The sequence below is a fragment of the Bufo bufo genome, chromosome 3, assembly GCF_905171765.1.
Source record: "Bufo bufo chromosome 3, aBufBuf1.1, whole genome shotgun sequence".
In the NCBI taxonomy this organism is placed as follows: domain Eukaryota; kingdom Metazoa; phylum Chordata; class Amphibia; order Anura; family Bufonidae; genus Bufo; species Bufo bufo.
Genome location: NC_053391.1, coordinates 271094968 through 271111646, shown reverse-complemented (window position 1 = coordinate 271111646; position 16679 = coordinate 271094968). Strand labels below are relative to the sequence as shown.

The window sequence follows — 16679 nt, the reverse complement described above, 5'->3', positions numbered from 1 at the left end:
CAAAATCAGATCCTGCCTGGATGTTAGAGGGGTTCAGGTTAGGGACAAGGAATTCAAATTGTCTCTGTACGCGGACGACATCCTCCTTACACTCATCAAACTTCATGTTTCCCTACCAAATCTCCACTCCATTCTACAGGAATTCGGTCGGCTCTCGGGGTACAAGGTCAACACCCATAAAACTGAGGCCCTCCCCCTCAATGTTCCTCAGGCGGTCCTGAACTCTCTTAAGATGAACTTCCCGTTCCAATGGAAGAGGGATTCCTTGCGATACCTGGGTGTTGATCTTACGCCCCGATATGGGGATCTTTATAAAGCCAACTTCCCACGCATGTATGCAGAAATCAGGGGTCTCCTGTATAAGTGGCACTCTCTCCCGCTGTCTCTCATGGGACGCATTGCCGCGACGAAAATGACAATTTTGCCCAAGCTACTATACCTCTTTGAAACTCTTTCGATTGCAGTTCCCCTTAGGGACCTGAGATTCGCCCATTCTCAGCTCCTTAGATTCATATGGGCGGGGAAAAGTCATAGAATTCCAAGGTCAGTCCTCCTATCAAGTAAGCACCAGGGTGGGTTAGGGGTGCCGGATCTGTCCAAATATTATTGGGCAGCCCAATTACGCTATGTCACGGCCTGGGCTTCTCTGCACCCGTACTTTGTCTGGCCCCAGATAGAAAGACTCTGGCTAGCCCTAATTCATCCCAACTCTATGCTGTGGTCAGGATCTCATGGTGCCCTGCCAAATAGGGACCTTTTAGGACCCATGGCCTGCACTAGATCCATATGGCAGCTATGTAGTGGTAGGTTCCCTCTAGTGTCTACCCACTCCGCCATGACCTCCTTTCTATATCATCCTAACCTCCCCACTAGTCTTACCGCATCCACGAAGAGACCATGGTTCCAACGAGGGGTGTTCAGGTTTGCAGATATTGTAGACCCCCTCACTAGGGACCTTTTGCCATTTTCGACCCTCCAGACTAAATATGATCTCCCCCCCTCCTCCAATTACTTTTATATCCAAATCAGTCACTTTGCCCGGTCAATTTTCTCAGGGGTTACAGTCTCCCTCCCGACTGCCTTTGAACGCCTTTGTAGGGAAGGGGTACACACGAAGGGTTTGATTTCTGAAATCTATTCCATATTACTGACCCCCTTTCCTGATCGGGTCCAACGGCACTCCTACATGGTTCGATGGGAGGAATACCTGGGTATGACTCTACCGGACACTCTGTGGCGCCTTATATGAAGGAGGGCAGCGAAATCCTCAATGGCGGTACTGCATCAGGAGAACCAGTATAAAATTTTGATGCATTGGTATCATACTCCTGACCTCCTTCATAGAAGGAATCTGGTAGTTCAGAGTGAGTGCTGGAGGTGCGGGTTACATAGGGGTACACTGCCTCATATCTATTGGGACTGTCCCAAGATACGCCCCTACTGGACTGGAGTGGGCACCCTTCTAAGTGACATTTTTGCAGTGGAGATCCAGCCTGACCCTATGTCCTTCCTGCTCAATGTGGTACCTCGTCAAGTTAAAAAAAACTTACGTTGCTACTTAAGTTGCTACTAATGATACTTACAGCAGCCCGTTGTCTAATACCTCGATGTTGGAAAAGCCCCGAACCACCAAAGGTTTCTGATCTGTATGCTAGGGTGACGGAAGTCCGAACCCTGGAATACTCCACAGCTATGTTTCAGGACAAAATTGCTCTCTTCAATGCCATATGGGATCCCTGGGACGTTTACTGGGCTACGAGACATCCTTAAAGAGCTGCTGAGAATAGTGTATCCCCCCCCCCCTCCTCTTCCCTTTTGTGTCTTTGTTCTTGTCGTTTGTCTTGTTTCGTTGTTGTTCGGTGGTCCTATAATGGACTAATTAAAGACAGACACAGTTTATTTTTCTTTTGTGCACTTTATTATCATATTAATGCTTGACATTCCTCTTTCGGTTGTAGAATATTACTGAATGTTATTACTGCCTAAGTCACTGTGAATTTGGAGCTTTGCATGTTATGCCTCATACTTTGTACAATTATAAAAAAAAAAGAAAAAGATGTTGTGTCTGTAGCAGGGCTGGAATAAGGCGTGACACCACCGTTTTTTGTCCTGACTGTCCTGACCAGCCTGCCCTATGCATAGGGGAGTGTTTCCGCAAGTACCACACACAGGTACACTATTAGTGTAGGGATCGCGTGACAACGGACAGGCACACAGGAGTCTTTGGGCCCTTTCACAAAGAGCTGCTACAAACCTCTCCTTTCACCTGGGACAAAGTGCATAATGTACTTTGCCACATCTCTGGGCGATTTGCGCTTTGCACATTGTCCCATGGGGAAGGAGAGGTTTGTCCTCTAAAGGTAAAAAAAATAAAAATCACAGGTAAGCAAAAAAGTTAATGTTCTGTTTCAAATGTTATATAAAGTTTATAAAAGTTGATGTTAATAAATTTATTGCGTTGCTGCCTGTTTTTTTTTTTTTTGTTAGTTTTTTTACCTTCTAGGTGGACCAAGCGATCAGCCAGCTGCAGCACTGATGTGCATTCTGACAGAAGCATTGCGATGCTGTCAGATTACACAAAGTCGGTGTATGCGGTGCGGCAAAACGAGATTTCTCCTCTGCAGTAAAAAAAAACATACGTTTGCCGAGGCTTATGAGCTGAGGGGCGGTGTTCATATGCTTTGGCAAACTTTTTTTATAAAAAAAAAAAAAAAATTCTGGCAATGATTTATTCATCCACATCGATTGATGTGAATGGAGAAATCGGGTTTGCCAGGGCATATGAGCTGAAGTGGGTTTGGTCCCTTTGTGCACCTATGTCCTGGCAGACGCCTTTCCCCTCTTTTTTTTTTTCACATTTTTTGGCAGAGATTTTTTCATCCACATTGATCGAAGCGAATGAAGAAATCTGTGCCGTTCATTTTTTCTTTCAGCCCAGAGGCTGAACGGAAAAAAAAATCTCATTACCTGTATGCTCAATATAAGGAGAATAGCAGAAACTCCTAATGCTGGCCATACATGTAAAGATTGTGGAGACCCTCATATGCCAGGGCAGTACAAACACCCCACAAATGACCCCATTTTGGAAAGAAGACACCCCAAGGTATTCGCTGAGGGGCATATTGAGTCCATGAAAGATTGAACTTTTTGTCACAAGTTAGCGGAAAGGGAGACTTTGTGAGAAAAAACAAAAAAAAATCTATTTCCGCTAACTTGTGCCAAAAAAAATATCTTCTATGAACTCGCCATGCCCCTCACGGAATACCTTGGGGTGTCTTCTTTCCAAAATGGGGTCACATGTGGGGTATTTATACTGCCCTGGCATTTTAGGGGCCCTAAAGCGTGAGAAGAAGTCTGGAATCCAAATGTCTAAAAATGCCCTCCTAAAAGGTACTCATTGGAATTTGGGCCCCTTTGTGCACCTAGGCTGCAAAAAAGTGTCACACATGTGGTATCGCCGTACTCAGAAGAAGTAGGGCAATGTGTTCTGGGGTGTCTTTTCACACATACCCATCCTGTGTGTGAGAAATATCTCTGTAAATGACAACCTTTTAATTTTTTTTATACAAAGTTGTCAATTTACAGAGATATTTCTCTCACCCAGCATGGGTATATGTAAAAATACACCCCAAAACACATTGACCTACTTCTTCTGAGTACGGCAATACCACATGTGTGACACTTTTTTGCAGCCTAGGTGCACAAAGGGGCCCAAATTCCAATGAGTACCTTTAGGATTTCACAGGGCATTTTTTACGCATTTGGATTCCAAACTACTTCTCACGCTTTAGGGCCCCTAAAATGCCAGGGCAGTATAAATACCCCACAAGTGACCCCATTTTGGAAAGAAGACACTCCAAGGTATTCCGTGAGGGGCATGGCGAGTTCATAGAAGATTTATTTTTTTGGCACAAGTTAGCGGAAAATTATTTATTTATTTATTTATTTTTTCTTACAAAGTGTAACGCACCTAGTTGATCAGTTAGTATCTCAACTGCGGAAGCAATGGACATCCACTATTATCCCACCGCCCTTGTTTTTGGCTGTGGGATTCGCGGTTACTCAGTATGTACCCCAGGCATCTCTCTCAGTCTTGGGCGGAGAGTTTGGGGTAACAAAAAATCATTTACCGCTATCCATCTAATTAGTTACTGCTGGAAAGGAAGGTCCCCCAGTATTACAGGAGTCACAAGTTAGTATAAGCTTGTGCACAGTTGAGAGTTAGTATATAGTATGCTCTCAGTTTAGTCTATAGTATGCCATAGGTTCAGGGTTAGTATATAGCATGTCCTCAGTTTTAGTATATAATATGCAGTAGGTTCAGAGTTAGTATAGCATGTCCTCAGTTTTAGTATATAATATGCAGTAGGTTCAGAGTTAGTATAGCATGTCCTCAGTTTAGTATATAATATGCAGCAGGTTCAGAGTTAGTATAGCATGTCCTCAGTTTAGTATATAATATGCAGCAGGTTCAGAGTTAGTATAGCATGTCCTCAGTTTAGTATATAATATGCAGCAGGTTCAGAGTTAGTATAGCATGTCCTCAGTTTAGTTTAGTATATTGTGGTGTCTCACAGGGTGAAGTAATTGAGGGTATATATGTGTCTCCCAGGTTCTTGTAGAGATATAACCTCCTGGCACTCTGGAAGTGATCAATTGGAGTCGGGTTCCCACCCCGTATAATAATAATAGAAAAACTCCAGTTGTTATGTGAATCAAATGGTTTTCTGTTTATTTTGACATGCGGCTTCAAAGTGACGTTTCGGCCTAGATGGCCTTTATCAAACCAATGCCGCTATGGGAGGCTGTGTCAATAGATCCTGCGCTGAGTAGGTGATGGCGCGCATCCCCAGAGAGGCGTGTGGACACACGCCATCACCTACTCAGCTGGAGTTTTTCTATTATCTCCCAGGTTCTTAGCATATGCTGAAGAAAGTTATTTAGGAAAGGGTTAAAAAAACCTAAGCCTGGGTCCTGATGAGCTGCACCTGGGGAGTTGCTAGATAACTGGGCTGACAACACACTTGCTCAGAACTTCCTGGGAGTGAGAGAAGCCACATCTCACTGAGGGACCCTGAAGGTCCAGAGCCTGCAAACTGCAAGTATCACAGGTTGCTGTTCAGACAGCGTGCTTATTTTGGGTGGACTGAGGATAGCTCATCCACGTCCTAGAGAGGGACCTATTGTTTAGTTAGAGCCTGGACAAGGCTAGGTGTTTTGTTTATGTTTTTGTGTTTTAATGCAACCTGTGAAACAAAAGCTGGCAGGACGCCAGTTGAAATGCACTTCTGTCTCCTGAGGTCTCCTTCTGCGAAATAATCTGACTAATCCCCCTACCTTTTCACCTCTGGAAAGGTGAGCCAAAAAACGGACTGTCACAATATAATATGCAGTAGGTTCAGAGTTAGTATAGCATGTCCTCAGTTTAGTATATAATATGCAGCAGGTTCAGAGTTAGTATAGCATGTCCTCAGTTCAGTGTTGGTTTGGGAATATCGCCTCACACCAGCAGGAACCACCCCACTCTGAGTTCCAGGACCTTAATCAGAGCAGGTAACAGGCATATACTTGCGGTTAGTTGGTCCTGGCTAGGAAGCCAGCAGTGGGGAAGCCAGTGGCAAGAAGGTAGGCAGTCCTTCACAATGTTGTTAGGGATCCAGGTCTGGATATGTGGACAGAGTCCTCAGATGCAATGGAGCTAGCAGGGTGCGCACTCCATTAGTGGAACACCCTGCTTAGCACCTGTCTTCTATTTAAGGCCCGGAGGTAAGTGGGCGGAGTCACAGGGAGCCGCTGCGATCCAGGCTGTACTGTTACACAAAGTCTCATATTCCACTAACTTGTGCCAAAAAAATAAATCTTCTATGAACTCACCATGCCCCTCACGGAATACCTTGGGGTGTCTTATTTCCAAAATGGGGTCACTTGTGGGGTATTTATACTGCCCTAGCATTTAAGGGGCCCTAAAGCGTGAGAAGTAGTTTGGAATTCAAATGCGTAAAAAATGCCCTGTGAAATCCTAAAGGTACTTATTGGAATTTGGGCCCCTTTGTGAACCTAGGCTGCAAAAAAGTGTCACACATGTTGTATTGCCGTACTTCTTCTGAGTACGGCGATACCACGTGTGACACTTTTTTGCAGCCTAGGTGCGTAAAGGGGCCGAAAGTCCAACGAGTACCTTTAGGCTTTACAGGGTTGCTCACAATTTAGCCCCGCCCAAAATGCCATAACAGTAAACACACCCCACAGTCCGTAGAGTTTTTTTTTTTTTGCCAGAAGTTAGCAGAAATGGAAACTTTATTTTATTTTTTTCCTCAGAGTGTAATTTACCGCTAACTTGTGAAAAAAAATTAAATCATACATAAACTCACCATGCCCCTCCGCGAATACTTTGGGGTGTCTTCTTTCTAAAATGAGGTCATTTGGGGGGTATTTATACTATCCTGGCATTCTAGCACCTCAAGAAACATGACAGGTGCTCAGAAAGTCAGAGTTGCTTCAAAATGCTGAAATTAACATTTTTGTACCATAGTTTTTAAACGCTATAACTTTTGCGTAAACCAATAAATATAAACTTATTGGATTTTTTTTTTATCAAAGACATGTAGCACAATAAATTATGACACAAACTTGTATAGAAATGTAAAATGTATTGGACTGGCACTCATATATTGTATAGAAATGTAATTATATTTGAACAATTTAACCATAGAAAGGTAAAAATACACTTTTTTGAGAAAATTGCGGTCTATTTTGATTAATATCAGAGAAGCGAAAAATCTCAGCAGCAATCAAATACCACCAAATGAAAGCTGTATTTGTGAGAAGAAAAGGAGGTAAAATTCATTTGGGTGCCAAGTTGCATGACCGAGCAATAAACCGTTAAAGTTGTGAAGTGCCGATTTGTAAAAAAGGGCCTGGTCACTAGGGGGGTATAAACCTGTAGTCCTTAAGTGGTTAAATAAGCAAACTAACAACAAAATAAATAATTAAAAAGGGTTCCCCATTTTATGTTGGCTATTTTGGTATATAATATTCATAGTTTTGCTTGAATGGGGCCATAATGGTGACGATTTTGGTTGGTATGGGCTTTTTTCATGATAAATTCCCACTATGACATTAGTAACGAAGAATAAAGATGTTTACAACATTTTAATGAAATGGTAAAAATTAAGAAATTTGATCTGTTAACAAGGGATAATCTCACAATAAATTTTTATGGTATATCACTGGATATGCCATAGAATTCTGATTAATGGAGGCCAAGAGCAGAGACTGATACCGATCAATCTCAAAAAGTGGAATGTGCACTCTGATCTCTTGTCACAGACTTATATCGGAGTGGGCATCTGTCAGAGCGGCTCTCTGTTTTGCCTAATAGATGGGAAGGGGTGTTCTGAGACAACTTAAAATCTTAAAATCATTCTATGGATGTGGGATGTGGGTCACAATCTTACTTTCAAGATTTTCTATTCAAATAGTTCTTACCTGTGTGTTACCTGAGATCCTCGAAGACTAGACATTGTCTCCTCCAAATTTTGTCTGAGATCCAGCACATTTTGGACAGTTCTTTTCCGTTGAGTCTCAGGATCTGAGAAAGATTAAATTAAAAGCACATTATAACAAATAATTATAATTTTAATATATAACTTGTGTGACTATTCAAAAGAAAAATCTTACAATATGCTAGTTTTTACACTGGTCACTATAGCAGTCACAACAGGCTGACACTACCATGGTAGTGTGGACTAGCACATAATAAGCTAATTATGTTGGCTTGGAAAAGCCAACATACTGTTATTCGTTGGTGGTTCAGCTTATTATGTTGGCTTCGAAAAGCCAACATACTGTTATTCGTTGGTGGTTCAGCTTATTATGTTGGCTTGGAAAAGCCAACATACTGTTATTCGTTGGTGGTTCAGCCTATTATGTTGGCTTGGAAAAGCCAACATACTGTTATTCGTTGGTGGTTCAGCTTATTATTATTATGTTGGCTTGAAAAAGCCAACATACTGTTATTCGTTGGTGGTTCAGCTTATTATGTTGGCTTGGAAAAGCCAACATACTGTTATTCGTTAGTGGTTCAGCTTATTATTATTATGTTGGCTTGAAAAAGCCAACATACTGTTATTCGTTGGTGGTTCAGCTTATTATGTTGGCTTGAAAAAGTCAACATACTGTTATTCGTTGCTGGTTCAGCTTATTATTATGTTGGCTTGAAAAAGCCAACATACTGTTATTCGTTGGTGGTTCAGCTTATTATGTTGGCTTGAAAAAGCCAACATACTGTTATTCGTTGGTGGTTCAGCTTATTATTATGTTGGCTTGCAAAAGCCAACATATTGTTATTCGATAGTCAAAAAGCGTTTCAGCTTATTATTATTATTATTATTATTATGTTGGCTTGCAAAAGCCAACATACTGTTATTCGATTGTCAAAAAGCGTTTCAGCTTATTATTATTATTATTATGTTGGCTTGAAAAAGCCAACATATTGTTATTCGATAGTCAAAAAGCGTTTCAGCTTATTATTATTATTATTATTATTATTATTATTATTATTATGTTGGCTTGAAAAAGCCAACATATTGTTATTCGATAGTCAAAAAGCGTTTCAGCTTATTATTATTATTATTATTATTATTATTATTATTATTATTATTATTATGTTGGCTTGTAAAAGCCAACATATTGTTATTCGATAGTCAAAAAGCGTTTCAGCTTATTATGATTATTATTATGTTGGCTTGAAAAAGCCAACATATTGTTATTCGATAGTCAAAAAGCGTTTCAGCTTATTATTATTATTATTATTATTATTATGTTGGCTTGCAAAAGCCAACATATTGTTATTCGATAGTCAAAAAGCGTTTCAGCTTATTATTATTTTCCATAGCATCATCACGACGGCATACAAGGAGATTGACCCCTGACCTCTGTAGGGGCAGGAACAGAGAAAGGTTAAATACCCTCCTCCCACCACCAACACCAGTGTTTCCTGTCCCTACAGAGGACAGGGCAGAGAAAGGTCTCCCTGTATGCAGGGAGATGAAGCTAGGGAAATGGAACCTGTTTATTTTTTTTTTCCGTTACCTTTGGGAAAACGCCGGCATCCAGCATGGCGTCCCCCTGCCCTCCCGCGGTCCAAGTACTAACGCTGGGCAGGGGGTTCAGGGCCTATCCCGTCCTGGTTATTCCGGGGCCTGTTCCCTGGCGCAGACTCCCTCCTAGCCTACTTGGGCGATAGCTGGGTGCGCGCCGGCGCATGGAGCGCATGTTTATGACGTCACGGCCGGCGACCCGGAAGTGACGTCGCGGCGGCAGCGTGGAGCCCAGTTTAAAACCGAGGCATAAACGCTGGTTACCGCCCGTGTCAAAACGCTCCCAGGATCGGTCCCCACTGGTGCGGAACCCTTGCCTGCAGAGAGGACGATGTCGGCATCTGAGCGATCCCCCAGAGCTGAGCCACCGGCGCTGCTACCAACTGTGAGTCCCCTTCGGGGGTATTGTTTGTGCAGGTCAGGGAGTCTGTTGATCCCCCTCTCCTGCTGTAATAGGTGGAAGGGGGAAAAAAGAGAGAGAGGAAGTTATTTCCAGGGGCAGCTAGCTCGCTTCTGCTGACCCCCTCTTGCTCTCTCTCTCTCTCCCTCTAGTGGTCATACCCTGATGCCCTGCCTTCTCCTCTCTTTTAGGCTAAAGAAGCCCCGAAAAAAATCAAAAAAAAACTCAAATGTATCTCCTGCAATAGCAGACTTCCTGACTACTACCCTAAAAAGTTGTGCAAGTCTTGTATTTCTAATATTGTACGGGATGAAGAACCCTCCTTAAAAGAGGAATTGAAAACTATGATTCAGGAAGAGATCCGTTCATCCCTGGCCCACCTGTCCACTAATCCCCCCGACTTGCCGCAACCTAAGAGGAAGCGGGCTAGGTCTCCGTCCCCTCTGGACCTAGAAGTTATGGCGGATGAAAGTGCCCACTCCGTTAAGTCATGGGAAGAGGGGGAGAGAGTCTCTGATACAGACTCAGTGGATGACAGTCGTAGATATTACTTTTCTACAGAAGAAATGTCCGACCTATTAAAGGCAGTAAGGTCGACCATGGGCGTGGAGGAAGTGCAACGTACCCATTCAGTACAAGAAGAAATGTTTGGGGGCCTAAGGGTCAAGAAAACTTGTGTGTTCCCCATTAACGAGAGTATTAGGGATATGGTCCTTGATGAGTGGGCAGATCCAGAAAGACGTCTGGGAGTCCCGGCTGCGTTCAAAAATAGGTTGCTTTTTGATCCAGAGGAATCTAAAATTTTCAATGAAATTCCCAAGATCGATGTACAGGTGGCCAAAGTGAACAAGAAAACATCTCTCCCATTTGAAGATACCTCCCAACTTAAAGATTCAATGGATCGTAAAGCGGACAGTCTTCTCAGGAAATCCTGGGAGGCGTCCATGTTCAATATTAAAACCAATATTGCGGCTACCTCAGTCGCCCGATCCATGTATCTTTGGTTGGGAGAATTGGAAACTCATATTAAGGATAGAACATCTAGGGAACAAATTCTTAGTTCTCTCCCTCTTTTAAAATCCGCCACGGCCTTCCTGGCGGATGCCTCTGCCGAATCAGTCCGATTCTCCGCCAGAGACGCGGCACTTTCCAATGCAGCCAGAAGAGCCCTCTGGATGAAGTGCTGCTCTGTTCCATACCCTTTTCTGGAGAATATGTGTTTGGCCCGGTGCTAGATAAGATTCTAGAGAAGGCCGCGGACAGAAAGAAGGGGTTTCCGGAAGATCGCCCCTCCAGACGCCGGTATCCTTTTCGCCCCTCCTCGGGTCAAGAAAAAAACTACAGGGGGAAAGGGAAATCAGGACGTTGGAGCTATCCAAAAGGAGGAAGAGGAAGAGGCCAATCCTTCTCCCACCCAAAATCCTCCGATAAGCAATGACGTCGGGGTGGGGGGGAAGACTCTCAAGATTCCTGGGGTCATGGGAATCCATCTCCCAGAACCCCTGGATTTCCAAGGTAGTCGGGGCAGGCTACCAAATAGAGTGGTCTTCAAGACCCCCAAACAAATTTTCACTGACACGGTTCCAAATGAACCTTTGGCAAGGAGTCCAGAAACTTCACTTAATGAATGTAATCTCACCGGTCCCGCCTCCAGAAAGAGGCAGGGGTTTCTATTCTACCCTATTTCTAATCAGGAAGAAAGAAGGCACTTTTCGGACTATCATAAACCTGAAACCACTAAACAGATTCATCCGTTATCAAAAATTCAGGATGGAGACCCTAGCATCTACAATCCCTCTGCAAAGCAAAGACGTCTTCATGTGCACAATAGACCTACAAGACGCTTATTACCACATTCCCATTCACACCGACTCACAGAAGTTTCTCCGGTTTGCAATCCAGGATATATCAGGGAACGTCCATCACTACCAGTTCAGGGCCCTTCCCTTCGGGATTTCATCTGCGCCAAGAATATTTACCAAAGTAGTGGTAGAGATGGTCGCCTTTGCCCGAAGACAGGGACTTATGATGATCCCTTATTTGGACGATTTCCTTCTAGTCAGCGAAAGTCTCAGCCAAATCAGTTCGAACCTGAAGCTTTTTCTCTCCATCCTAGACGATCTGGGGTGGATCGTGAACAAAGGAAAGTCCGTCCTCACCCCCTCAAGGGAAGTTCGTTTCTTAGGGATGATCCTAGACTCCCGAAGGCAAGCGGTATTCCTACCTCCAGACAAAATATCAGTTCTCCAACAAAAGATCAGGTCCTTTCAAAAAAGAAGATCCTGCTCTATCAGAGAGGCGATGAGTCTGCTGGGCCTGCTAACATCCTGTATTCAGGCAGTTCCCTGGTGTCAAATACACTTCAGACCCCTACAGTCCTGGATCCTGAGTGTCTGGAACAGGTGCCAATCCTCTCTAGATCATCAAGTAAGTCCACCAACTCAGATTCTGCAGTCCCTAAATTGGTGGAAAGACCACGGAAACTTATCACGGGGAAATCCGTGGCAGAAGACTCCCCAGGTCCAGGTAATAACAGACGCAAGTCTGTCCGGCTGGGGTGCAAAGGTGGGGGATCGTATGTTCCAGGGCACTTGGCCAGATTCGATCAGATCCCAGTCATCGAACTTCAGGGAACTGAGAGCAGTCTGGGAGGTGTTAAAGGTAGCAGAGGAGATGTTGTGTCATCATCACATAAAAGTGCTGTCGGACAACACTACGGCCATTGCCTACCTTTCCCATCAAGGGGGAACGCGGTCCGTAACCCTACAAGCACTGTCAACAAAAATCTTTGCTTGGGCAGAACAGAATGTGGCCTCGATATCGGCAGTTCATCTGAAGGGAATACTAAATCAGGAAGCGGATTTTCTCAGTCGCCACAGAATCGACCATACAGAATGGTCTCTAAGTCCAGAAATATTCGGGCTAGTAGTAAGGAAATGGGGGATGCCCGACGTGGATCTATTTGCCACCAGGGCAAACTCAAAGGTGGAAACATTCTGTTCCCTAAACCCCAGGGACAGACCTCATGCCTTAGACGCCTTCGCCATTCGTTGGCATTGGAATCTGTGCTATGCCTTCCTTCCACTTCCTCTAATTCCGAAGGTGGTACAAAAAATTCTTCAAGACAAGGCCACGGTGATTGTGATCGCTCCCCTATGGCCAAAGAGAAGCTGGTTCTCATCCCTCCAAAAATTTTCCCTACAAGATCCATGGCTCCTTCCTGTGCGGGGGGATCTACTCCAGCAGGGTCCAGTTCTACACCCAAACCCGCAGTTTCTGAAATTGGCGGCTTGGATCCTGAGTCCCAAACCCTGAAGCTTCAGGGCCTGTCAGACGAAGTTATTTCTACTTTGAAAGCCTCCAGAAAGAAGGTAACGTCAGCAATTTACCTTAAGAACTGGAAACGTTTTTGTTCCTGGAGTGGGGACGAATCGCCACATTTGCGTAAACCCAACATCCAAAGAATACTGGATTTCCTACAGCAAGGTCTGGACCTGGGACTTAGACCCTCTACCTAGGTTGTTTCTTTGACCAAGATATAGCCGGCCATCGTTGGATCAAAAGATTCATTAAGGCGGCGACGAGGCTCCGCCCAACGATCACCGCCCGTGTCCCTTCCTGGGATCTGAACGTCGTTCTTACAGGCCTTACTTTACCACCCTTTGAACCCATGTCTGACTGTCCAATAAAATTATGGTCCTTGAAAACGGCCTTCTTAATTGCGATAACTTCGGCCCGCAGAGTAGGGGAATTACAAGCCCTATCAATCAGGGAACCCTACCTCCGTATTCTAGATGATAGAATTATTCTCCGTTTGGATCCTGGATTTCTCCCCAAAGTCGTATCCAATTTTCATCGGAGCCAGGAGGTTACCCTACCTTCTTTTTGCCAACCCCCCCCCTAATAATAAAGAATCAGCGTTTCACTCTCTGGACGTTAGACGGGCAGTACTAAACTATATCACGGTGACGGGGAAGTTTAGGAAATCTGACAATCTTCTAGTCCTGTTTGGAGAAAGATTTAAGGGCCAAAAAGCCTCCCGGTCCTCTATAGCTAGATGGCTCAAAGAAGCCATTAGTCTTTGTTACCAAATACAAAACCTTACATGTCCAGTCAACATTAGGGCCCATTCCACTCGGGCCATGTCTTCCTCTCAGGCGGAGAGAGCTGGGGCTTCTCTGGAGGAAATCTGTCGTGCTGCCACTTGGTCCAGCATTCATACATTTATAAAGCACTATCGCCTGGATCTTTCCAGATCTTCTGATCTGTCCTTCGGGCGGAAAGTCCTCCAGGCTGTAGCCCCCCCTTAACTGATATATTTTTTTATATCTCCTTGTATGCCGTCGTGATGATGCTATGGAAAAACCGGAATTAGTCTTACCGGTAATTCTGTTTCCATGAGATCATCACGACGGCACGTTATTCCCTCCCTGAGCCAACCCAGATGGTAGGAGGGCTTATACTCTGGAACCTAGGGTCCCTACTATCCCTCAGGAAAACCCTTTGCAAGGAGCAGGGTAAGACGACCTGTTCCTCCAAGACACGGACGAACAGAAGTCTCACTGGCCAAGCTGCAAGAAAGGGGGAACATATACAGACATATGGATATGGCAGGTGAACTACACCAGTTCCAAACCTACCTGCCACAGCCTCGCTGACTGGAACCCATGCTCCAGTACTGCTGTCCACACAAACATAAGCTTAACATCAATACATGTTTTTTGACCACAAGGGTGGCCCTCACTGGACAGATGGTATAAGACCAGGAGGATGACTCCAGCATAAGGCATGGCTGGAGTACCCCCTCAGCTTCAGGTCTCCAGAGGAAGCTAAATAGCCCAAGCAGCCACACCCACTCACACACACTAGGATGAGAGTTAACCCTTCCAACACCAGACAAGGTAGTGAAGCCACTTAAAGGGAAATGCACACACAACTTAAAGGGCTTCTGTCACTCCACTAAACTCATTTTTTTTTTTTTGTCTCCTTAAAATCCTTATGCTGCGATTTCTCAATATATAGGGCTATTACTCAGTTTGGTTCAGTAGTTATATAAAAAAACTGACTTTTATAATATGCAAATTACCTCTCTAGCAGCAGGTAGGGCGGCTACCTGCTGCTAGCAGCCGCATCCTCCATTCATAATGACGCCCCCTCCTCATGTTGATTGACAGGACCAGCCAATGCGCTCGTCCTCTGACTGGCCCTGTCTGCATTTTAAATCTCGCGCCGGTCTTCAGTTGGCGCAGGCGCACTGTGGAGGACGCTCGCTCGGCCGCTCCATCCTCAGTGCGCCTGCGCCAATGACGTCACATGTACACCCGGCGCAGGCGCACTGAGGATGGAGCGGCCAAGCGAGCATCCTCCACTCAGTGCGCCTGCGCCAACTAAAGACCGGCGCGAGATTTAAAACGCAGACAGGGCCAGTCAGAGGACGAGTCCATTCGCTGGCCCTGTCAATCAACATGAGGAGGGGGCGTCATTATGAATGGAGGATGCGGCTGCTAGCAGTAGGTAGCTGCCCTACCTGCTGCTAGAGAGGTAATTTGCATATTATAAAAGTCAGTTTTTTTTATAAAACTACTGAACCAAACTGAGTAATAGCCCTATATATTGAGAAATCGCAGCATAAGGATTTTAAGGAGACAAAAAAAAAAGTTTAGTGGAGTGACAGAAGCCCTTTAAGCCCCGTGCATACCAAACACAGAAAGTGCACACATACAAACACAGGTTGCAAGGTGCAACCGCATGCACTTGACAGCAAGCTGCCTAGCAACAGCTCAGGCTGCTATACTGTCAATAACATCATGTTGCCAGCGGCAACCACACGTGATGCAACATACTAACAGCCCTCACCTGTGGTTGACAACAAGACCAGACTGCGGGCAACTGCATGCGGCTAAAGGAGTCACGACCGAGGGCGTGGCCTGAGCGTCTGCAGGAATGGCCGCTTGAACGCTGAGCTCCGCCGCCTGAACTTTGAAAAGGAGACTTTTATGCTTCTTCATCACAGCACATGGGGAAAAGACTGCAGCTCAAACATCCTAGCAGCTCCAAGGTTTCTGCTAAAGCGAATAATACGCTGGATTCTTACCTCTGGCGATCCTCGGGGAAGACATCCGAGACGAGGGGTCTGTGCCTTCCACGCAATCCTCAGTGCTTTTGCATCAGACATTACAACACATGCCCACCAAGGCAGACTTTAAAGTATTGATTGCTGAGGTCAGGAGCGCATGTAAGTCGGAAATATCAGCACTCAGGCAAGACTTTAAGCAATTATGTGGTCGCATGGATTCTATGGAAGTAGAACATGATGACACACGCAGAAGTGTTGCTAACTTGCACTCTATTATAACCTCCCAGTCCCAAGTCATCAGGAAGAACACCCGTCATTTGGAAGACTTGGACAATAGGGGACGCAGAAATAATATCCGTATTAGAGGTCTGCCCGAACAAGACGCTGACGAAAACCTACCAGACATATTGTCTGAATTCTTCAACACTATTTTGGGGTCTCAGCCGCCACAGGTCATCAAGCTAGACCGAGCCCATAGGGCGCTTCGCCCTAAATCTTCCGCAGCGCAGCCGAGAGACGTGATCTGCTGTGTACACGATTTTCAGCTAAAGGAAAATATAATGGCCAAGGCCAGAGCTATGAAAACCATTGATTTTCACGGCCAGACCGTCCAACTATACCAGGACCTCTCCTGGTGGACACTTCAGAAACAAAGAGTTCTGCAGCCTTTATTGAATCTTCTGAGAGAAAAGAAGATTCCGTATAGATGGGGATTTCCGTTTGCTCTAATAGAGTCCAAGAATGGCAGGACATCTATTCTGCGTCAGCATGCAGACCTCCTAGCCTTCTGCTCAGCTCTGGATGTTGAGATGCCTTCTATTGCAGACTGAGAAATACAAGATCCGAATCCTGCTCTGGAACCAGTCTGGCAGACTGTACGGCAGAAAAGACGAAGATCACCTCCGCATGATGCCCCGTCTTACGCGGAGTCCCGTGATGCACCCCCTTGAGTAATGTACTGTGTAGTGCTATACATTGCACGTCTCCTGTTTTTTTTACTGACCGTTACTGTGCAGCGTTTTTGCTCTTTTGTTTCAGAAACCATGTTTAGTGTTTCAAGAATCTGTATGGTTTCCTTATTGATAATAAGTTGTCCTTTGCA

At 44.9% G+C, this 16679-nt stretch overlaps 1 protein-coding gene across 1 annotated transcript in view; it reads right to left on the bottom strand.

Annotated features, from left to right (window-relative positions):
- NAV1 (neuron navigator 1) overlaps window positions 1-16679 on the bottom strand; it is a 689603-nt gene that overhangs the window by 535628 nt on the left and 137296 nt on the right. Inside the window, 1 exon segment of the mRNA XM_040424146.1 lies at window positions 7489-7591. Within this exon segment, the coding sequence (XP_040280080.1) occupies window positions 7489-7591 (103 nt within the window).